Source organism: Protomyctophum parallelum (genome assembly GCF_964188405.1).
Source record: "Protomyctophum parallelum genome assembly, chromosome: 20".
Classification (NCBI taxonomy): domain Eukaryota; kingdom Metazoa; phylum Chordata; class Actinopteri; order Myctophiformes; family Myctophidae; genus Protomyctophum; species Protomyctophum parallelum.
The window spans coordinates 7,976,670-8,001,567 of NC_139718.1; the positions used below are offsets into that span (position 1 = coordinate 7,976,670).

The 24,898-nt window shown below is 42.4% G+C and overlaps 1 protein-coding gene across 1 annotated transcript; it reads left to right on the plus strand.

Moving 5' to 3' along the window:
• The first annotated feature begins 1,878 nt into the window (after window positions 1-1,878).
• On the plus strand, window positions 1,879-3,524 carry LOC310878002 (zinc finger protein RFP-like). The gene has a single exon (XM_083792043.1). It carries the CDS (start codon window positions 1,881-1,883, stop codon window positions 3,513-3,515), a length of 1,635 nt encoding a protein of 544 aa, XP_083648169.1. The 5' UTR covers window positions 1,879-1,880; the 3' UTR covers window positions 3,516-3,524.
• Window positions 3,525-24,898: the final 21,374 nt, after the last annotated feature.

A 24,898-nucleotide genomic window follows, 5' to 3' on the forward strand; every position in this document is an offset into this window, starting at 1 on the left:
ACATTGGGGCTAATATTTGTCAGCCCCAGAGCCTATAGTTCAATCACATTGGAAGTGGCTCGGGAGGCATCCTTTGGTTAGACATAAGGTTGGTGTGGGGTGCCTTAAGACGACCGGATTAAGGTTGGTGAGGGGTGCGTTAAGGGTTAGGTTAGGTTTAGGTGTGCTGTCCCGTGGGAGGTTAGGTTAGGGTGAGGGTTTGAGATGGTTAACATCGGTAGACAACTTGACTGCGTGTGCGTGCGTTTATCTTGATTTGTGAGTTCTCTTGGCACAGTACCATGGGTGTGTACGCATAACAAAACCATGCTGCTTCTATGCAACGATTGGTATGTGGTAATGTGGTTGACACGCACTGTAGGAGGAGAAGACACTGTATACTGGCAGGTGGCCGTCCTGAGACAGGCATTATATGTGGCATAATGCATGGTCCAAGTATATTCCATGTTTGGGATTTCAATAAATGGGTCTTATACAGTAAGTACAGTTGCAGTCCGAGAAAGGGACCCTTAGCCTGCAAAGGTGAATGGTGAATTATTGCAGATGGCCTTTCAGAGGACAGTGTTACTTAGGGACATGAGGAGACAGGAAGTTCTACAGGCTAAACTAGTTTTGTTTGTCAACGTAGCTTAAATAGTTGGTGTCAGTTCATTAAGGTGTGTACTCTAGGTTGATGAGACAACTATGCAATGGAAACATACCTGAGATTCAAAACAGATAATTAAGTACATGATGAGTGATTCATGAAGGCCATGCATGTCAGGATTTAAAAGGAATGTTTCACTGTTCACTGTTTCACTTTGTTGTTGTGGAGCATTTGCTATAACAAAGTAGATAGACTAGACCCCATGCAGTATAGTGTCATTGCTGTAACTTGGTATCTGTAATATGTTCTGTTGCTGCAGGGTGAACTACTGTATGGGTAGCATTATAGTATAATTGATGCCTTACAGCCCCCCCCCCCCCCCCCCCCCTGTCTGTTTTGGAATGAGGGAACATAGGGCTGAGGGAACATATAGGGCTGAGGGAACATAGGCCTGAGGGAACATAGGGCTGAGGGAACATAGGGCTGAGGGAACATAGGCCTGAGGGAACATAGGGCTGAGGGAACATAGGGCTGAGGGAACATGGGTACGGTCCCCATTACGGGATACTGGTTTCTTCAGTATTATGGCAGACGAGGCCAGGTCCTCTAAAACGGAAAACAATTGTCAATTTGTTTAAGATACGTTGAGCAGCTTGAAATCAAGGAGCGTTTTCTGTGTTTTATTGATTGCTCAGCATCTCGTGGTGCAGCTGCTATAGTGGACGCTATAAACACAGGACTGGAGATGGGTGGTTTAAAAAACATCCCAATTGTTGCTCAGAGTTATGACGGTGCCTCCGTAATGTCGGGTCACATTTCAGGCGTGCAGCAAAAAAAATTAAACCCCGTGCTGTGTGTGTGTGTGTGTGTGCGCACACACAGCACTACGGGGTTTCATTAGTACAGCAGGTAGTAGTGTGCTGCTGTACTACCTAAATAACTATTTTTTTAGGGGTTAGGGCATTGTAAAAACGCTAAAATAATAAAATAAAGGTTTAAAAAATCGCTGGTCGCTCGCCAAGCTGTCGCACCCCCTGGCGTCTAGTTCAAGCTCCGCCTATGTGTATATATATATAGTAAGATAGAAATTCTCCGTCAGTATCCAGATATGATCTTCCCCTATTTTCATATTATTTTGAAATGTAATTTAATGTTTCAGTTGGTATGGTTTCCAGTTAGTACAGTAGCTTGTAATATGTCCATGTCAACATTATTGTGCTCTATTGCAGATCAGATTCATAACTATTGATCTGTGAGAAGTTATTATTGTTTTTCTTTCTTTCAGTGTTTAGACATGGCCAGCTCTGCCAGCATGCTCCTGTCTGAAGAGCAGTTCCTGTGTTCTATCTGTCTGGATGTGTTCACTGATCCAGTCAGCACTCCATGTGGACACAACTACTGCAAAACCTGCATCACACATTACTGGGACACTAGTGATGTGTGTCAGTGTCCACTGTGTCAAACAATCTTCTGTAAGAGACCAGGCGTCTTTGTCAATACTTTCATTTCAGAGATGGCTGATCAGTTCAGGAAATCCAAGCAGCTGAACAAAACTTCCAGCCCAAACCAAGACCCTGCTGAACCAGATGACGTGTCATGTGACATCTGTACTGAGACCAATAAGCTCAAAGCCTTGAAGTCCTGCTTGGTGTGTCAGATATCTTACTGTGAGACTCACCTGGAGCCTCATCAGAGACTTCCAGCATTACAACGGCACAGATTAGTTGATCCTGTAAAGAACCTGGAAGGCATTATGTGTAAGAAACATGACAGACGTCTGGAGCTGTTCTGTAAGACTGGACACATGTGTGTTTGTCAGATATGTACTGAGACAGACCACAAGTTACATCAAATTGTATCTCTGAAAGAGGCATATGAAGGGAAGAAGGCTGAGCTGGGAAAGACAGAGGCTGAAGTTCAGCAGATGATCCAGGAGAGACAAGAGAAGATTCAGGAGGTCACGCACTCGGTACAACTCAGTAAGAAAGATGCAGACAGAGATATAGCAGACAGTGTGCAGGTCTTCACTGATCTGATCAGTTGTATTCAGAGAAGTCAGGTTGAGCTCATTGATGGGATTGAAGAGAAGCAGAAAACAACAGAGAAACAAGGTGAAGCATTCATCAAAGATCTGCAACAAGAAATCACTGAGTTAAAGAAGAGAAGCTCTAAGCTGAAGCAGCTCTCACACACTGAAGACCACCTCCACTTCCTCCAGAACTTCCCATCCATCAACATCCCTCCACCCACCAAGGACTGGTCAAAGGTCAATATCCATCATTCATTTGTGGGGACTGTGAGTGTGAGGACCACTCTAAAGACACTTAGTCAAGAGATGGAGAAGAAGCTACGTGATGCTGAGCTGAGAAGGGTCCAGCAATATGCAGTGGATGTGACTCTGGACTCTGATACAGCACACTGCGAACTCATCCTGTCTGAGGATGGAAAACAAGTGATACAAGGAAACATTATGAAGAATCTCCCAATCAACAAAGAGAGATTCTCTATATGTACACGTGTCTTGGGTAAACAAAGCTTCTCCTCGGGAAGGTTTTACTATGAGGTTCAGGTTAAAGGGAAGACGCATTGGACTGTAGGAGTGGCCAGAGAGTCCATCAGCAGGAAACAATCAATCGATCAGCGGCCCAGCAATGGTTACTGGTCTTTGACGCTGAAGAGAAATGAGTACACGGCTCTTGCTTACCCTCGTGTCCCCCTCCGTGTAAGGGAGAAGGTCCAGACAGTGGGAGTGTTTGTGGATTATGAGGAGGGTTTGGTCTCCTTTTATGATGTGGAGGCCAGAGTTCATTTATACTCTTTCACTGGCTGCACCTTCACTTGCAAACTCTATCCAGTCCTTAATCCATGTTTCAAGGATGGTCAAAACTTTGCTCCTCTGGTCATCTCTCCTGTCAATCGAATCGATTAGATTAATTTAACCCTCAATCAGTTTTCAATTAAGACAATACGTGTATAGTATACTGAAGGGTTAATTTAAAAAACTAACGTCATTTTTATTGTTGACCCATTTCTATAGTGCAACTTTCGTTAAACTTTGACCCCTCTGTCACATGGAACTATGGGTTTGTGCTGCTGCTGGTGTAGTGATACTGAATACAGAAAAATCACGTGTGAACTGAGTGGTGCAACTCCCCTCTCCCCCCCTTCTCTCTCTCTCTCTCTCTCTCTCTCTCCCTCTCTCTCTCTCTCTCTCATAGCAGGCAACAGTGCAGCACTATCTCTCTCTCTGTTTCTGGCACAACAGCGCCCCTACTGGTACTAATAGTCATACTGGTGCTCATAGTCACATAGGTGGGTTAACGTCACATAGGCGCATAGGTGAACACGGACATTGCGGTTCCTATGGAGTGGTTGCACCACTCACAAAGACAACCTTTTTGTGATTTGGTAGCCTACTGTCTTTATGTATAACATACCTAAACCGAGTAGGTTGAGATAAGTTCAATACATTTTTCAACAAGCTTAGGTTTCAAGTTTAAGTTCATTACAAAACATCATTGCATCAGTTAATTCATACTGATGCAATGATGTTTTGTAATAAACGTAAACTTAAAAACATTCAACGACTCCTGTATTAATATTATGTGGGGTTATGTTTTACATTTATTTATTTTGCCAGTTTGTTTAGTTTTTCCTGAAGGTTGTTTAGATTAGTTCCACATGTGTCTACTACAATGTAGAGACAGCAGTGTGACATGCAGGGATGTCATGACAAAGATAAAAGACATGGTCAGGTAGGTGACAAAACATCTCTCAGGAGAGAATATAGTCATTTATCAGCTTAATTAGTGTTCCAATTGTGTCTGCTCATTTCTTTGTGTCACCTTGTATCCCTGACTGAGTTCTCTATCCTGATTGGATACAATTGGTATCCCGACCTGTTTAATAAAAAGCTGGAAAGACATGGAGACTCCTGTTACTGAACAAATATAGAGCTTTTAAACACAAATGAATACCGACCATGAATCATACTGAATAATGATACTGACCATGAGTGTGTGTGTGTGTGTGTGTGTGTGTGTGTGTGTGTGTGTGTGTGTGTGTGTGTGTGTGTCTATTAATAGGTGGCTCAGTAATGGACACTAAGGTTTGAATCTTCCACAGTGGTGCCTACCCACCCAGGTGTTGATGTAACTGGTGCATGTAGGCTATACTGGGTAGTAGCAGTTATGAGAACAAATGACATGTCTGACATCTCTCATGATGTTATTAGTGTATGGCCATATCTGGACCTATTTTGTTCTGCAATTCACCCGTTCACACTGGCAGATGCAAAAGATACAAAGATGCAAAGCTACACAGCATATTTATATAGCTTTGTATATATAACTTTGTTGTAGCTATTGTATGTTTTGCAGCTACAAACGTCAGATGTATATCGTATCTTCATGTCGCTGGCTTCCATTGAAAATTAATGGTAAACTGTATCTCCTGTACTGTATCTTTGCATCTGCCCGTGTGGACCCAGCATAATAGACACAGATTCGTGCTGCTACACAAATACACAAGTGTTGGAGCAGCTAGCACTGCTCAAAAATTAAAACAAACACTAGCAGTATTAAATAATAGTTAAATAATTAAATGGCAGAGGTTGGACAAAATTGGATAATTTTGTTTCTCACCTGATTCTGACAGGACATTAGGTCTACTAGACAGGATAAAACAATCTCCTAATCTGCTCACTGCAAATAAGGCAATATTCTCTACATTTTATTATGCTTTAAGTATCATGTGACGTGTCAAACTAGGGGGTTTTCATGATTCTGAATCCAGCCTTAGTTTTGCACAAAAAACACACAGCTCATTTTGGTGACATTTGGGCAAGTGGCTATGGCCAAATTTAGTCCAAGGAGTGTTTTTCATGCAAAACTAATGCTTGGAATGGATTCAGAATCATGAAACCCCCCTAGTTTGACACGTCACATGCTACTTAAAGCATATTGAAATTTAGAAAATATTGCCTTATAATAGGGCCATCTTGGATTAAGGCAAATTCAGGGTATTAGCAGTGAGCAGATTAGGGTAGATCTTTTTATCCTGGCTAGTAGACCTAATGTCCTGTCAGAATCAGTTGAGAAACAAAATAATCCAATTCTGTCCAACCTGAGAGGATTTGTTTAACTCTATTTACATACAGTAACCTCTGAATAAAGTGAAGTGAATGCAGCAATCACTAATCAAATCAAATCAATCAAATCAACCTTTAATAATTATATAGCACATTTAACACAACCAGCTAGAGTTGAGTCAGTTGACCAAAGTGCTTCACAACAAAAGATTAAAATTAAGTAAAGTAAAAATCAGATAACATTAAAAGCCAGGGAAAAAGGGTGCGGGGACTTAAAAATGTCAATGGATTGAGCAGTTATAGGGGGGGGGGTGCACCATAGCTCAGGGGCTGCCACTGCAAAGGCACGGTCACCTCTTGTTCTGAGGGTAGGGTTGTTGGCACAGTCAGCAGTGACTGGTCAGCAGAGCTCGGGAGGGGTTCACACACACACACACACACACACACACACACACACACACACACACACCTGTGGCATACGCCTGCGCATATGCTGTACAAACACCTGATATGGCATCACCACTCAGTTCACGGGTGTGTAGCACCGTACATTATCTAGGGAGCAAGAGTAGCGTCCACCTTTGACTGCAATGAAAGAGGCAGCCATGCGTGTGCCACTGACTTTCTCCCAATGCCGCGATGGGAGGATTGAGGGATCAGCCTTGATGAAACGAGCAGGCACTTCAAACAATGTAGCTGTCAGTCAGTGATCAGTGACTGAAGCCCCTGTGAGTGGTCAGAACTCGGTCTTTTGTGGGGTTTTTGTATGCTTCTCGTTCTCTGTAACCTGGAGGAAGGGGAAAATAATGGGAAAGCGATTAAAAGTCCCATCACTGGCACTGCTACAACTGCTGGTAACATGGGATGAGTAAAAGACAAACAGAATGACAGAATGTGAATGGTTATACTCTTTCTGCAGTACAGTAGAATTCTATTGTTTTACATTTAACCTTTATTTAACCAGGAAGACTGGCAGCAACACAATGGCCAAAGTTGAGGACATACTGTAACTAAAAAACAAACAAAACAAAAATAGGAAAGGTGCTCCATGTCAGGTACCGGTAGGTTATAGTGGGCCAGCGATGTTTGGAATTTGCCAATCGGGATGGAATATGAAAAATTGGACAGATCCGTTGATTACATGATTATAGAGATAATGTGTACCGATAAAAGTAAATGTCAAATAATGTGTTTTGCAAAATTCTGCCTGATGGTGACGCTAATAGGTCAATGTGAAAAGGGTGACATGTCTTCCTCAACCTAATGGGAATGTGCATGCAACAGTCCACGACAATTAAACACTGCATTCATGAACATGTGTGCATGTCAGCAGAAGGTCAAGGTGCAATATGAATCTGTCAAAACATTTACAGCACAATAAGGATAATCTAGATTCTTATAGCACTGTCCGGCAGAAAACAGCTAACTCCATATTTCAGGTTTGGCTTGCGACCATAACATATGGTTACCTTAATGTTTTGTTTTAATTTTAAATTCCTTAGCTGCAGCCTCTTTACAAATTGAGTAAAATTACAAATAAAAACTAAAGGTCCAAAATATCATCCATAAAGTTTTTAATTGTATTTTCATGAACATCGTTATTTGGTCAGTTGCAGAAGAGACCATGCTGCACAAGGCACAAGCTGTAGTGTAAGATTTAATCGCATAACAACACTATCTTTCTATATTGTATAGTTTTGAACAAAACAGGTAGGCCTACCATACCATACAAGTGTTCCTGTCTGATGAAAGCTATTACAAAATGTGAAAGCAATTATTCAGTTGAGGATTGACTACTGACTTATTAGTGATGTTCTCATTGGGGGCATCTTGTGTGCATGTGTGTTTAATAAAAACACGCAAAAGATTGTTATTGACTTAAATGTTGTTTTTAATTATAAGTGTGTGTGTGTGTGTGTGTGTGTGTGTGTGTGTGTGTGTGTGTGTGTGTGGGGGGGGGGGGGGGGGGGGGGGGGCTGATTATGTTTGTAACCTTTAGAAAGCTGCCCAATCTTCTCCAGGAGTTTTCACCACGCTTTGATACACCAACCCATTATAGATAAAGTGACTTTTTAAAATCAAGGCTCCAGTCTGTCAGTCAATCCCTGCTCTTCTCCCTACTGGACCTGCAGTCAATGATGTCCCTCTTTTCTCGGACTCCATCCCATTCACCCTTCTTCACACCGTCTTCATTGTGAAACGATTCGATACTCTGCCCGTCTTGGAGACCCCGTGCGTCTCGGACTCCATCCCATTCACCCTTCTTCACCCTGTCTTCATTGTGAAACGATTCGATACTCTGCCCGTCTTGGAGACCCCGTGCGTCTCTGACTCCATCCCATTCACCCTTCTTCACCCCGTCTTCATTGTGAAACGATTCGATACTCTGCCCGTCTTGGAGACCCCGTGCGTCACAAAACGAGCCATGCCGCTCTCTAGCTAATCTGAGAATGCAGGCGGCTGGAGTCTGAGGCGGAGGTGGATGGAAAAGGCCAGGTTTTTCCACATAGATAAAAGGTTCTGCTTGTGCCTGGAATCAAATACCCTCTAACTTGACCTTTAAATGTAGCCTAATAAGTCCACAGAAAAGGTGCACTCGTGTGTCTCCATGTCTGGATGTTCTTCATCTAGTGGGCCCTTTCTGGAGTGAAGTTGAAGTTTAACCATTTAAACCCCTCCTTTTTTCCCTTCTACACACTACACCAAATTTCTTTGTGGAAAATAACAGATCTACACGTTTATGAGGATATGAGACTGATACACATGCTACTCAGCAATATGACCACAACAAGCATTTTTATTTAGTTCAACTTTGTAATTATGAGTTGTTAGTTATAACTATTAGTTAAATGAGTGCATATATAGAGGGTATGCGCGGTGTGACGGTAACACTTGCTATGCATCCCATGTTCATAACGCATTATGAACACACTTAAGACATTATAATCTTCTCATAACCATGTATAATTATATTTATAAGCGCTCATAAATATTCATAATACTTTATAACTTGCTATCTGCTACGTATTCATGTTTATAACGCAAAACATAAGACAATATAATCTTCATGATTACAATGATAAAGTTCATGATTATAAAAATAATCATGAACTTTATCATAACACATTAGAAAGCTTATGTGGGATGCATAGCAAGTGATACCTACATTTGTATTCATCTTTAGGGCCTCAAATTACACCTTATGGTGTAACTAAATTGGTCTGATGAAGAGTCAAGAGGCTTGAAACGTCCACTATAGTGTGTAAAGAACCCTGCAGGCATTATCGAGTGTGCTGACCTTACCTGTTTTTCTAAGGACCACTATATTGACAGGTGTTTGATCGCGTAGCCACATCTGAAAATGTTTCAGGTCAGTGACCCCCAGCTCTGTATCTCAGAAAGGACATTGAGGGGGCCGTTTCTGGTGAATACAAGGGTTTTCAACGGGCTGTTGCAGGCGGGCTGACACTCGCGGTCTGCTTTTTCCACCACATACTGTACCGACCCAACAACATCCGGGCATGACATCATACACAGCAGTTTGTCATTGTAACATTCGGTTACGGATATTTGGCTCTTCAAAGAAAGTGTTGCGCGCGATAAAACCTTGGCAATACGCTATCGAGGGATTAATTATATTAATATTAATGCTGGCGCGAATTAAAAAAATCTAAATATACAATACTTTCAAAAAAAGGTTCACAAATAGCTATCTGCTATTTTGTAATGGCCAACATATAAAATACAGAAAAAGCAGTTAAAGTGATTGTGATGATGTATTAACACATTTTGCTGGGGACCCCCTGGAAGCCCCTCAAGGAACCTTGGGGGTCCCCAGACCCCAGCCATGAGCAGTTAAACACAGTAAGCTGATGTGAGCATGTGGCAAACCAGATTTCCTTTGCCAGTCTACTCTAATTAGTCCCTCTGTTAGTTTTCTGGAATCACAGCAATTATGGAAATTACTAAACCATTAGATCTTGCCCCTTGGTAAAAAAAAAACAGTATCCTTGAATATACAAGGATGTTATTGCAACAGCTTGAAAAGATGGCAAATTGTGATTGAATTATAGCCTGAGAGAAAATACTGTTTCCTCAGGCCCTTGAGTATTTTTGTATATGTCAGTCGACGATACATTCTGATTTACATACTGTTTCTGCATGTATGTCTTCCTCTGCAAACTGTCTTCCTCTGGGCATCATAGCATGATGCAACTCAACAAGAAGTAAATTAAACTATGTGTGTGACTGGAAGTTAAAGGACCACTTCACCACTTTTCAACCTATCTTCATATAATAGGTCCTCACTAATAATCATAATAATAATCACTAATTGCGCAATTATTTTCTACTCAGTCTGTGTCTCATAGGAGGGCTGTGGGCAGTTAAGAAACCGTCTTCCAGTGACATCATCGATGGGGAATACAAGCTAATAAAAACTGCAGGCTTTCTAGTCCTGAACAGTTGCAATGCGAAAATGGAAGCCATCGTTCTCACGATAATGAAAATCTAAACATTTTTGTAAAAAAATCTTGTTTAAAAAATAATCTGCCTAATGATGATGTCACTGGAAGACGGTTTCTAAACTGCCCACAGCCCTCCTATGAGACACAGACTGAGAAGAAAAAAATTGTGCCATTTTATCATGATTATTAGTGAGGACCCATTATATGAATATAGGTTGAAAAGTGGTGAAGTGGTCCTTTAAGGTGGTGGAGACCTCGGGGCTCGGATAGGATCTCTCTCTCTCTCTCTCTCTCTCTCTCTTCCTATCATGTACATATGTTCATTTGTCTCACAGGCTGGGTACCGCTCAGCTTCACATTCCACCAGATGACTCAAGGAAGACTCCACTGCAGGGAGTGGAATATACTCTGTTAACTTCCTGCAGAGTGCTCTGCCAGGTTCTGTGATCATGTGTGCTACTGAGCCTGATTCTATGACAAAACATACTAGTCATTAAACATACTGTCCATTAAAGTTGATGATGCAGTCAGCTCCAGCTATGCCCTGCTTGCCGTATAGGCCTATGTCCTGGAGAGCATATACGGCAAAGCGGTTAATAAGATTTAAGATCTCCCCTGATCTGCACAACTTCTGATGGAAACTTTCAATTATGTGTTGAAAAAGTACTGCTTAAAGTAACTCAGCCTTCCATTAAATAGAAACTGTGGCTCAGGCTCTGCTTTATTCCGTCGTCTATGCTGAGTTAAAACACGTTTTTCCTCTGCATTAAACAAGACAGATCACTGACTGAAACTGACGATGTCAGACTAATGGGCAAGAGAAGATGGAGGATTGACAATCTCAGAAGTGTGTGTGCGTGCGTTGCCGGTGGTTGTGGTGCGTGGCCGGTGGTTGTGGTGTGCAGAGCCGAAGAGTTTGATCAATCCTCAAGGGGGCCCGTCCCCCCCCCGCAGCCCCGGGGGGGGGAATGCTCGCCAAGTCTGAGCATTTGAGCCACACAGACACAGACACACACACACACAAAAAAAGGTTGACAAAAAGTTGCGACAAAGAGTCGCGACAAAAAAGTTGCGACAAAAAAAGTTGCGACAAAAAAGTCACACAGACACACACACAGACAAACACACACACAGACACACACACACACACACACACACACACAGACAAAAAGTCGACAAAAAGTCGCGACAAAAAAGTTGTTCTTATGAATTATTTGATCGGCCCAAAACATTGTATTCATTGTCATGATTTGTCACGATCCGAGTTGGCTTTGTCCGCGGCGTAACCGTCTTTAAATAAATACTTAAAGAAAATCCTATGGGAGAAATGCATTGCATTTCATTTCCTGGGCCACTCGTCATTCTGAAAGGGGGAGGGACTGCGACGCTCTATGGGTGAGCCTGGTCAGAGGAGCCAATCACCAGCAAGGTCCACCTGGTAGTTAGCCACTCACATTCATGCACCACTCAGTCTACTCACACAAGTTGGCAACCACCCACTCACTCAATCACTACTCATCCCACATTCACCCCCAGCTGGTCCTCTATCAGTCACTCCTCACTCATTCACTCAATCACTACTCATCCCACATTCACCCCCAGCTGGTCCTCTATCAGTCACTCCTCACTCATTCACACAAACACTACTCATCCCACATTCACCCCCAGCTGGTTCTCTATCAGTCACTCCTCACTCATTCACTCAATCACTACTCATCCCACATTCACCCCCAGCTGGTCCTCTAGCAGTCACTCCTCACTCATTCACTCAATCACTACTCATCCCACATTCACCCCCAGCTGGTTATCTATCAGTCACTCCTCACCCACTCACTCAATCACTACTCATCCCACATTCACCCCCAGCTGGTTATCTATCAGTCACTCCTCACTCATTCACTCAATCACTACTCATCCCACATTCACCCCAGCTGGTCCTCTATCAGTCACTCCTCACTCATTCACTCAATCACTACTCATCCCACATTCACCCCCAGCTGGTCCTCTAGCAGTCACTCCTCACTCATTCACTCAATCACTACTCATCCCACATTCACCCCCAGCTGGTTATCTATCAGTCACTCCTCACCCACTCACTCAATCACTACTCATCCCACATTCACCCCAGCTGGTTATCTATCAGTCACTCCTCACTCATTCACTCAATCACTACTCATCCCACATTCACCCCCAGCTGGTTATCTATCAGTCACTCCTCACTCATTCACACAAACACTGAGGGGAAAAGACAGAGCAATACAGGAATATACACATTATGACCCACAGGGCCATAACAGCTGCAAGTTGTGCATAGGGAAGAAGCTATATTCCACGTCGAAAAAATCTACTTCAAATAATATTTGAAGTAGATTTTTTCGGTCCATTTGTACACATGTGTGTACAAATGGACCAATGGACCAAATGGACAAATGGACATATGTGTACAAATTTGTACACATATGTGTACAAATGGACCCATCATCATGTGTACAAACTGTACACTACTATACAGTACACTGTTTAGAGTTAAATAAACACTGCAGAAAAGGGGAGGGGGGACTGCTAATGTTGAAAATGCAAAGTAATACTTTTGGGGACAAAATATGCAATTACTGGGGGCGAGAGAATAAAGTAATGTGTAAAGTAATAAGTAACTAGTTACTTTTATCAGGGAGTAATATGTAGTGTAACTGAGTTGGAGATCGGGGTTCGACTCGGGCTTAAACGTTACAATACATAACCCTCGACCAAAACTTAGAATTATAACCCTCGACCAAAACTTAGAATTAGATGATCAATCTCAAGCACAATTTAATGTCTCTGCAAGTTGATTTGCATAATACTGAAATGAACATGCAGAATCCAATGATTCCAAGAGTGAGTTGTAGCCAGATGGATAAACATTCCAGTCCTTTTTAAGACCAAGTCCTTTTTTTTCTGCCAATATCTCCAGATACCCAGGGTGATTAACATTCTTCTGATCAGTCACTGTGGAGTATGTGTGTGTCTACGGGTTGGTCTATGCATGTACAATACATGCATACTAATGTGTGTATGCATGTGTAAGCCAATATGCATCAATTTGTTTGTTTGTGTATGGGTATAGGACTGTGTCCATAATGTGTGTTTGTGTACTGTAGGTTCATTCAAGGTATTATGCAGGTACAGTATGTACCTGCATACTTTCCTGTTATGGCAGCCAAGATGCTTAATTAAGTTTTTCCTAATCCTGCTTCTATACTACGTCAACAGCTGTGTATATTTATACTGATTGTACTATGGTTTCCCTAGAAACTGTTTAGCTCCTTTTGGCAAAGGCTTAGCACTCCAGTTATGTTCTAATCGAGGTTCAGAAGGCCACAGCTATATAGAGACTATTATTTTCCTGACCTTTTCTCCACCAGCATTCCACCCAAAGAAAATAATATCAAATATTATGAAAAGGGTAATTGTGGTTATAGGCCCCAGGCTACATCGTTTGACTCTACTACTCTAATAACTGTATTCCTATCATCTCAAAATCTATTTAATTTAGGAAATTGTAATAACCCCTTCAGATCAATTCATTTATAAATGCAGTCACATAGCAATACCCTGGGGAAATTGACAGAAATAAAATGCAGTAACATAACATATAGAGTCCGCAATGAGGCGGCCCTCCGTTATCCTTGCATTTACAATACTAGAACGGTGCCTGTGGGGCCTCTACAGCGGTGCCCATGGGGCACTGGCCTACTTGGAACGATAAAATGGTAAATGGTAAATGGTGCATTTATATAGCGCCTTTATCCAAGGCGCTTTACATAGATTGTGCATTACATTCACCCATTCACACACACATTCATACACCGATTGCGGCGGAAGCCATGCAAGGCACCAACCAGCACATCGGGAGCAATTTGGGGTCCAGAGTCTTGCCCAAGGACACTTCGACATGTAGACAGGAGGAGCCGGGATTCGAACCGCCGACCCATGGATCATTGGACGACCTGCTCTACCTCCTGAGCCACAGTCGCAAGTTGGAAATGATTGCCCCACCCAGATATTATGTCTGTCTCCCTTTTATGCCCATATATGGAGTTCTTTGTAAGGCATGCCCAAATATGGAGTATATATGCAGCCAGCTTGTGGAGTTATGTGTCAGGCATGCCCAAATATGGAGTGTTGTGAGGTCAGGAACAGGCCAGCTCCATATATGGACACTGGGCAGGAGCCCGGTCCAGAGCTCGGGCAGAGAGAGGCCTTTTTGAGGCGGTTCTGGACAACCGTGGGTCCGACCGACTCGACACCGGGCACTGCACCCCCTGCAGGGTGCCCCAGCTATGGAACACCTATACAGCAATCTCATCAAATTCTACTTCATTAAAACATTTCAAACATAAGTCCAGGACCCACTTAATTGACCAATTATATTTCTCTGTATCATCTATTCTTTTCTCTAATCATGTAAGATAACCAAAATCATGTTCTTGTTTTTGTTTTGTTGTTTTGTTCATGTTTTATATACTGCAATCATGTTTTCTGGATATTCTATATCTCACGTACAATGTGTCATTATAATTTATATAGGTAGAGGCCTTGTATAAGCCCCTTAAGGCTTTTTTGCCTCAGCCTAGCACCTTACCCTTCTTAAAATGTATATGTTCACTGTGTAGTTTTTATACTGTGCTGAATAAATAAATACAAATACAATGCTGTGGTGTGGAACGTGTGTGTCGAATTTGAAGTCGGGCTTGAAACGTGCTTTTGAATAAAATATACCGGTAATCACATGGAATGTGAAATAATACATGGATTGAGTTAAAAAAGGCTTTTTTTCTCAACACGGCTATAATTGCGTACATGAAAAGAACTGAGCAAATAACATTGTTTTCAACTTTTAGGTCTTCATCAGGGTACACAGGACCACCCACCAAACCAAACATACATTTGTATAGACTTGTATGGGGGTGTCACCCAATCCTGATTGATGAGTGAATACAGGTGGGTGGCAATAATGGATGACAATGAGAAAACTGCACACCACCCAAGGCACTCACTCACTGTACAGAACAAATGAAACTAGATTTCAAGACAATAGAATATACGATACAGCCATCACAATTTTATGCATTTAAAGACAATCAGACACATTAACCATATTATTACTGTTCTACACCATTCTGACCTGAGATCAGATTCTAAAAATGTCTTCTGAATCCTGACAGTTTTCTGAAAAAGCTATGTTTCTATGTCAGTCGCTCTTCGATTTTTCAAAATAGCAGACCTACAAGCTCGTAGCGCGCAACTCGGAGCTTGTAGATCTGCTATTTTTCAATAGCTAAAGCATGACATGATGCTAACACCAAAAGGGGTTCCCGCCCAAAATGGGTTAATAGAAACGAAAGGCAGTATAATTATAAAAGCGGGGAAATAACATTGTATCAAGTACAAAATTATTGCTACCTCTGATGTATTTACATTATCCTAAATGATCATCAATAAGGAATGATTGATTGTACTGTATGTACCTCTTTGAAGTGTTTGTTTGATTATTCATTCACATTCTGCAATCTAATTGTGTATTATTTATGAGGCACTGGGAAAAGTTTTCCCAGTGCCTTTTTTTCTCTTCCAAACTTGACTTTGGTAGCGGTGGTCTCAAAAACATAAGAGAAACTTTGACAGAAAAAGACTCGCTCACCGTATTGAAAATAGAAGTAAAACTCCTTAGACTGAGACTTTATTTAATATTATTTCAAAAGCAAACGTTTCGGTCCCAAGACCTTCGTCAGTGCTATCTGACGAAGGTCTTAGGACCGAAACTTTTGCAGTCTAAGGAGTTTTACTTATATTTTCTATACGGTGAGCGAGTATTATTTATGAGAGAATGTCCAACATGGGTCTTGTTTCCGTGTGTCCTACTGTGCATAAAAAAACAATTATATGGACACTTGGACATATACTGGACGATATACTGCACGATATGAATCTCATTTGAGGTTTCTTACTCCCCCTGCAACTACTCCTGACTCTTTGAAATTGTCCATATAAGAGATACAAATTAGTAAATGTGGAGGGTGAAAAGAATGATAATTATATCTGTAATGTCTTATCATATAATCTCATTAAGTACATTTAAATAATTGTGAAAGGATCATAATTCAGGCTTACTTTCTGTGAGTTGTGAATACTTTATTTCTTTCTTTGCTTTTCAAAAAGTTTTAACTTTTGGCCCCTTATATAATTACTTGAGATAGGTTGCTATGGTTCAACTGCCCATCTCCATCACCTGTTAAATACAAAGCTTTCAACCAAATATCTGAATAATAAAATATCACATAATAAGAAGGACTTATCAAGCATGCATGGAGGATTGGCATGAGCGTATAAAGGTCTTTCAATTCGGCTTGCCCTCGTCTAACCCTTCTGAGAGAGATCACCCAGCCATGCTAACTAATGTAGATTCGTACAGAGAGAATATTAAATATTTGTATCTTGTGACCGATCATCTTTCTCTTCATTACGTTTTGTTATTTTCCCCCCATTACAGCATATACTTCAATGACCAGGTCACCCCCCATGGGGTCTGTACTTGGTCCAAGGTTATAATAGTTCATTATAGTTTAGTTTTATATAGTTTTGACATTTCAGTTTTCTCATAGCGGTTTCTATTCAGTTGAGCTCTTTGCAGGGAGAACAGAGAGTGGCACCCACAGTGCTATAAAGATGCAATTATAGTTACATTATTTCACTAAGTGTTATGTGACTTTTCCCCACAGCCTGGCAGCAATTGAGGCAGCACTATTCATATTCTTGATAACAACCTGACGCAACTCTCCAATGTACCATTGTGAATACAAATGCCAAAGACGCAATAAGCCGCAAGCAATGCAGGCTAGCACAGAGGAGGTCGAATGAAGATAGATGTCAGTGAAGGAAAAAGATGAACATTGGGTGGGCTCCCTGCATGGCACCATGCATGGTTACCTGGGTGGGCTCCCTGCACGGCACCATGCATGGTTACCTGGGTGGGCTCCCTGCATGGCACCATGCATGGTTACCTGGGTGGGCTCCCTGCATGGCACCATGCATGGTTACCTGGGTGGGCTCCCTGCATGGCACCATGCATGGTTACCTGGGTGGGCTCCCTGCGTGGCACCATGCATGGTTACCTGGGTGGGCTCCCTGCATGGCACCATGCATGGTTACCTGGGTGGGCTCCCTGCACGGCACCATGCATGGTTACCTGGGTGGGCTCCCTGCATGGCACCATGCATGGTTACCTGGGTGGGCTCCCTGCATGGCACCATGCATGGTTACCTGGGTGGGCTCCCTGCATGGCACCATGCATGGTTACCTGGGTGGCCCTCTCTGGGTGGGCTCCCTGGCACCATGCATGGTTACCTGCACGGCCCTCTCTGGGTGGGCTCCCTGGCACCATGCATGGTTACCTGCACGGCCCTCTCTGGGTGGGCTCCCTGGCACCATGCATGGTTACCTGCACGGCCCTCTCTGGCAGCTCATTCTGGGGCCCTGTCAAATGCACATGGAAATGCATACAGTCTGGTCGGCGCTGCAAGTTTGCAACATACTGTAGGTGTGAGGGCCGCATAGCACATCCCCAAGGGATACTTCACCCTTTTTGCAAAAAAATATATGTTAATGACGTTTAGAAGCTTTAGAACACTTTCCGGTCTTTATGTATGTAATATGTGGTTTTAGATATTTTAGATTGTAGCAGTGTCTCTGATGTCATGGACACTGGACTCACTTCCTTCCTGGACTACATGTTGTCTCAGTAAGACAGCTCTCCCCCTATCCACAAGGAGGAGCAGTGCACCAAAGAAGTATGGGAATTGTAGTCCAGGAAGGTAGTGAGACCAGTGTCCATGACATCAGAGACACTGCTCACTGCTACAATCTAAAATAGCTAAAACCACATATTACACACATAAAGATCTCCAGGAAAGTGTTCTAAAGCTTCTAAACGTCATTAACATATATTTTTTTGCAAAGTTAAGTTGCAAGCATAATGTAAATTATGAATCTCTAGAGCTCTAGAGCTTTAATTACATTTTGAAATAAAACAAACAAATACAACCTTGAGGTATAGTTTCAAACAGTGTTTCCCCCAATGCCTCATGCAGTAAATTGGCCAAGTAAAGTGCCAACAGAGAGAGAGACAATTATGTTCCAAAGCCTCAGAGCGGCAAATAAGAAAATACTTTATACCGACACATTTAGCCGGAGGATCTGAGTGAGCTTTTTAAGATAATAAAATCATGTTCAAACCATTGTGTCGTCGATCTGTTGGGGTTTACTTTATCCCATAACTGACAACGTGGACTTGGAGAAATCACACTACACTATAGCTGTGAAAGCAAGAACTCACGCTACAGAGAGACTGACCAATCCAGGATGGCAAGCAGGGACGCTGACTTCTTATCACTGCCAAGGGTGCACAATAGGCTGGTTCTGCAAATGAGAAGGTGATTCACAATCAAGGTAGAGGCCAGGGTTGGTCAATAGGCCAGAGTGTGGCTTCATAAGAGGACTGTTATTGCACATTGTGCAGAGAATGGCAGACAGCGAGGAGAAGCTGTGCTGGTCTGTTCTACTTGAATGTAAGACAAAAGCATGAAGAGAACATAAGAGTGTCAGTACTTATGGTGGATAATTGGAATATACATAATTTATTCATACATTCTACTATTCATCACTCTTCAAAAGACATGTAGGCCTATGGCCTTTTTCATGATTATGCCTATATATTTTGTTGTTGCTGTTTCATGTTACTGGAAGAGAACAGGGGCTTTTAGTGAGTTTTAATTTATTTCTTTATGCTTTCAATTGTAGCCTATAGTTTGTTTGGCTTGATCGATGTACAGTAAATAACAGAAAGAGAAGGGAACATTGGGGATCACATCTTTCTGCTGGTTAAAAACATGCACTAATACAGTAATACTGTCTTCTGTATACAAAAAGCACACCAGATTCTCAACCTGGTAATGTGTGGGAAGAATTCAAGACAAAGGGTATGAAAGAATAGGTATGAAAACATGCCACACCAACATTTTGCTACAGAATAAGTGACAAAAACAACAACAAACTACTAAATCTCCAAGTCTCTAAGTCTCCAGACTCTCCACCACTATTTGCATACTGTAGCCTACATACTGTATGAATGTATTCAACTTTGACCCCTCTTAGTCTTCCAATTATTTCCACAAATCTGTGGAAATAAAGAACACTGACTGCTGCTTGTGAATAGTAAGAGGGCAGGACAGGCTCTGAGTTGGACCCTGTTGTAAACAAGTGTAATGCTTAATTGGGTCGTCCACAGTTAACAGTCTTTGTATTGAGTTTGTGCTTGAAAAATACTGTAATTCTGCAAACTGTTTTGCAAATAAATCAATCAATCAATCAATCAATCAATCAATCAATCAATCAACATGTTGTACACATAACATGTATGCCCTCATGTATTTTTTGCTCTGTAATAATTGTTACATTATCCAACAGGGTTAATTGCGAACGCAGTGAGCACTAACTATGAGACCCTGCAGATCATTGCGAACGCAGTGAGCCACTTACTATGACAGCAAGGGCTGAATGTCTGTGTATGTGTGTGTCTGTCCCGCTGTTACACCACCCGCCCGCCACCAGAGGGCGCAGCTGTAGCACACACACACACACACACACACACACACACACAGGGCGCAGCTGTAGCACACACACACACACACACACACACACACAACCACACACACACGAGCTGCGTTCGCTTCCCGCGTTTGCGCGTCTTACTTGTGTCTGTCTGTCTGTGTGTCCGTCTGTCTGTGTGTCTGTCCCGCTGTGACACCACCCGCCCGCCACCAGAGGGCGCAGCTGTAGCACACACACACACACACACACACACACGCGCACACACACACACAGTAGAAAACTTAAAAAAATTACTAACTAAAAAGAAAAAAAAAGTACGTAATTTATTCTAATTGTTGTTATTGCAATTTACGAGCTGCGTTCGCTTCACGCGTTTGCGCGTCTTACTTGTACAATATTATTCAATTCCCACCACCGCCCTTCTTCCTACAGTCAGCCTAGCTGTCACTCCTTGCGATTGCGTATATTTCGCTTAGCGGCAGAAGCTGGGACAAAAGCACTGGTGCATGCATGCAGGCACAGAGGTGATATGGTCTTCCACTTGAGTGAACTGCATGACGTTGCCTCTAGCGCCACCCTCGAGCTAAAACATCAACTTTGCATACAAGATATCTCATATAGAGGGTATGCACATGACATCATCGTACCTGGAAGTTATGCGGCAACGCCCACCGAGTGGCAAAAAAATTACTTTCTGGCCTTGACAGCCCATTCATCCAAACAGAAAAGTCCTGTCTGATTGCATTAAACAATGTTAAACTCGCCAACATTGCAGCTGTATGAAAAGCTTGAATTATCCTCTTTCTATCTGCAAAGTTTTTGTTTCATAAAAATCCACCATAGAAACGTTATGAGCTACTTTCTGTCAAGAAATGCCCTGCATTTGATTATTTTTCTAAGTGTCAGAGTTTGGAAGTGCTTGTTTTCAATAACACAACATTTCGCTGCCTCCTGCACTATGTGACATTTAGAAACAGGTGGTACGCAGGACGGTCGAGTAATTTCCAACGAGCGCTTCCAAACTCCCAACACTCCATGCTGCTCAATGTTTTGCCACTCAGTCTAGATGAGGGGGGCGTGTCCTGATGGGAAAATCATGTGCATACTCTCTATTCTACAAGGCAGATTGTAGGATGAACTCTTATTGATTTTGGTGACCCCAAGGCCTTTTCTCTATAGTGCCTCCCATGAATATACCCACACGTTTGGGTGGTGCAGTGGTGGTAAAAGACTAGTATGTGTCCCCCTTTGTGGTTGTGGCCCCAAGCGACCGCTTATATTGCTTATGCCTAGCCCTCCAAGCAGAACCAAATGCTACTGAAGTTTCTGACATTTGTTAGACCCAGTGCATTGGGTCCTGTTGCATCAGTACCATGCCACCTGGTACGCGGACATACATAAAACATAAACAACATGGATAACGCCTATCTGCGCTCTTTGACGACATTTTTTCGTGTGAGGGTTTCTGAATATGTGAAGTATAAGTACCCATACATGCCGCTGCGAATATCTCCTGTGGCGCGGAAGCCGTTAAGTATTTTTGTTTGACCGATTTGGTTGCTTTGATTCTTCTCTTCCTTCCTTGTTTATTGACACCTCATTGTACCGCCTATCTGGCTAGCTAGTGGCGCTATAGCTATGACAGAGCAGATCAGAGGCAGGGACGTAGCCGGCACTTAAAGTTCCCGAATTCAGAATAACGCAAACAAAAAAAAGACCGTCAAACGCAGCAGATTCGTTCTTAGAGAGAATGTTTATGTCCGCGTTTCAGAATTCCCATACGGAAATATAGTCATGAACAGGGACCCTACATAAAACTCATCAAAATTTCAGAAAAGCTTTATGTAGGGTTCCAAGAGGGGCTAGCTTATGCCTAGAACCGGCCCTGCCTGCATGGCATTGCCAGGGTAAAAGGGTTAGTGTGCTGACAGTTTGTTGACCCTCTCCCTCGCCCCGTCTCTCTCGCGCTCACCTTGTTGAGGTTTGGCCCGGCACCCAGGATTGCCCTCTCTCGAGTTCAGTCAGACATCATCGCGTGGGTAGTCGCTCTCTCTCTCACCATTTTTGTCATCCAGCTCATCATAGACAAACGTATTGTACACTTCAATAGCTTGTGGGCCTGCCATTGTAAGAAGTAATGCTACTGTCCTTGCATCTGACTTTTCTTCCAGTCCCATAGCTGCAATATACAGCTGGAATTGCTGTTTGAAGTCACACCAATTGCTTCTAATTAACGCTCTGGTTTATCTATATCCATGTTGATTGCCGCAATTTCTTCTTTGCTTTATAGTTGAGGTTTTACTCCTGGTACCATGTTCTGTTTGTTGATTCAATGATGACCAAGTACTTTAACTCCAAGGCTTCTTTATTCAATCAAACAGGTATACAAATGTTTGTCCTTGACATGAACTCTAGTATCTGATCTGACTTCCTGTCTCTGTGTGCCCTTCTATGGATTTCACTACTGACACTGACACTACAGACACTGACACCTTGTGGTTAAAGATAATAGATAATGATCATGATCATCACATCTCTCTCTCTCTTGCGCTCTCCAGTTCTGGACAACTGTACCTCCACATGCCTATACGTGAGCGTATCAGTTGGATGGATCATCATCATCATCATCATTAATCATCGTCATTACACAAGTTTGAATTAATTAGGCCATTCTGGGCGGGGACCCCTTTTGGTGTTAGCATTATGTTATGCTTTAGCTATTGAAAAATAGCAGATCTACAAGCTCATAGTGCGCCACCGAGTGGCGCGCTACGAGCTTGTAGGTCTACTATTTTTGAAAAATCGAAGAACCAATGACACAGAAACATGGCTTTTTCAGAAAACTGTCAGGATGTAGAAGACATTTTTTGAATCTGATATCAGGTCAAAATTGTGAGAAGCATCTCAATCTGCTCATACAATATGTATAGTAGTTGTTGCTGGTACATCTTGTGGGGTGTGATTAGTTCACCTTCCTTGGTGAGTGGCTTTGATTAGCACCCAATGACCTTTATACTGTACATACTGTATATGACACCTTATTATATTTATTTTCTTTAAAATGGACCACATTAGGTGTTATAGTGGATACAGTATCTGCACATTAATTTGTACTGAAAGGTATTGTCGGGGGAGAGAAATTAATCCTGCATGTTTCAATTCCATTACCCTCCCATGCAATTTTCTTTGTGCCTGGCCAACACAGTAGCCTATGTGTTAATGGATTTGGATGGAATGCCTTAGAGACATTAAATGTGAAATATGTATGGATTTCATCAATCATTAATGCATGTATTCCGGACTGCATTGGCTTTATGTGTGTGTGTGTGTGTGTGTGTGTGTGTGTGTGTGTGTGTGTGTGTGTGTGTGTGTGTGTGTGTGTGTGTGTGTGTGTGTGTGTGCGTGCGCGTGGGCATGTTTTAGTTAAAACCTATAAGCTAACAGTAGCCGAGTACACAATCATGCATGCATGTTACGTGATGTGTGCACACAGCACAATCAAACTGTGTGTCAGTGTGTGTGTGTGTGCGTGTGTGTGTGTGTGTGTGTGGGGGGGGGGTTTCATAGTCACATTAGCTTAAAAATAGTGACTATTTTGGGCATGTCATTATAGGCGAAATCTTCAAACAGAAAGACTATAATTTATTTGTGCCTTTTGCTTTATCTACAGCATATTATTTGGTTGACAAAGAGGGAGATGATTGGCAGTTTCCTCATTCACTGCATGCTTTGCTTTGAATGATATAAAAGTACTTTCTAAAAAGTTTGGCTTAATTAGGATTTAACACGTCCGCTTTGTGTCCATTGTGTGTCCTTTGTGTCCATATGTGTAGCCCCTGATTTTTGAGGGCTCCTATATTTGGCTATTAGTGTAGATTATCGTCTTACACAAATTCCCATCGACAATGAATGGAGAATATACGCCAATTATGTGGACTGGCGTATATTCTGGCGTGGAATCTTTGTCCTACATCAAAGTCAAAATTCCCATTGACAATGAATGGAGAATTTATGTCTTTTCAAATGCATTTTGTGCAGGTTCAGAAACACTAAACAGGTTTCAAAGAGAGTGTTCCTGCCAGGCGAGTATACAGGTGATGGTCAACTCAGACTCCCACACCTGGCACCAGGCACCCCATGAGACAACGGCATGCATTTGCATTCCTATGGGCGAGGGTCGCGCCACGCGGAGCGGGTGAGGAGCCAAATCTCTCTTTTTTTCCCCCCAGTGTTTTTCAAAGGGAGTTGGGGAGTCAGCTGCCTTCCTTGCCTCTGTAGTACATACTGTAACATACGCCTCTGGTCCGTGAGCAAGACACCGAACCGAATGCATGGTTTCCTCCGCTATCGGTACATGAATGTGTGTGTGTGTGTGAATGGGTGAATGTAATGCCCAATCATTGCAAAGCGCCTTGGATAAAGGCGCTATATAAATGCACCATTTACTGCATGGCTGCTGACAGGGCCTGGCAGGCATGATGTTGGGGTCCTTGATGATTATGATCTAGAATACTAATATGATCTATTGGTTCAAATAAAGTTTCGGTCCAAGGCCTATTATTAAATCCAACCCATGATGTGGATGTGCAAAATGCATGGCACATGGCCACAGAGCTTATATCTAACCAACGCAGCTCATTATAGGGTCACGTCAGTAGGATTTGTCATGGAGTGAGTGAGATATTAGAGAGGGGATAGTCCCTCTATCCCCTCTCTAATATCTCACTCTGCCACGTACAGCGCAATAGAGGGCTGAGAACAACATAGCCATAGACATAGAGCAACATACGGTGTGGATTTGAACTACTTTCAACCTGGCATATCTATTTTTGGGCAAAGGTTGAAACTTTTCAAAACATTTAAAAAACTTTCAAATAATATTTAAAAACATTTCTGGCTTCACTCACACGGTCACAACAGATTGTTGTATAGCTGATGCATGAGACTTGTTTACTGATGCGGGGGGAGGGGGAGGGGGGAGGGGGGGGGGGGGCAGTCGAAACACAGCCGAAAGCCGTACAACAACATTTTTGTGTCAAACCATGTGACTTCCATTGGAAATGCATTGACACTTACCCTTTGTTTACATCTAGTATCCAACAATGTTGT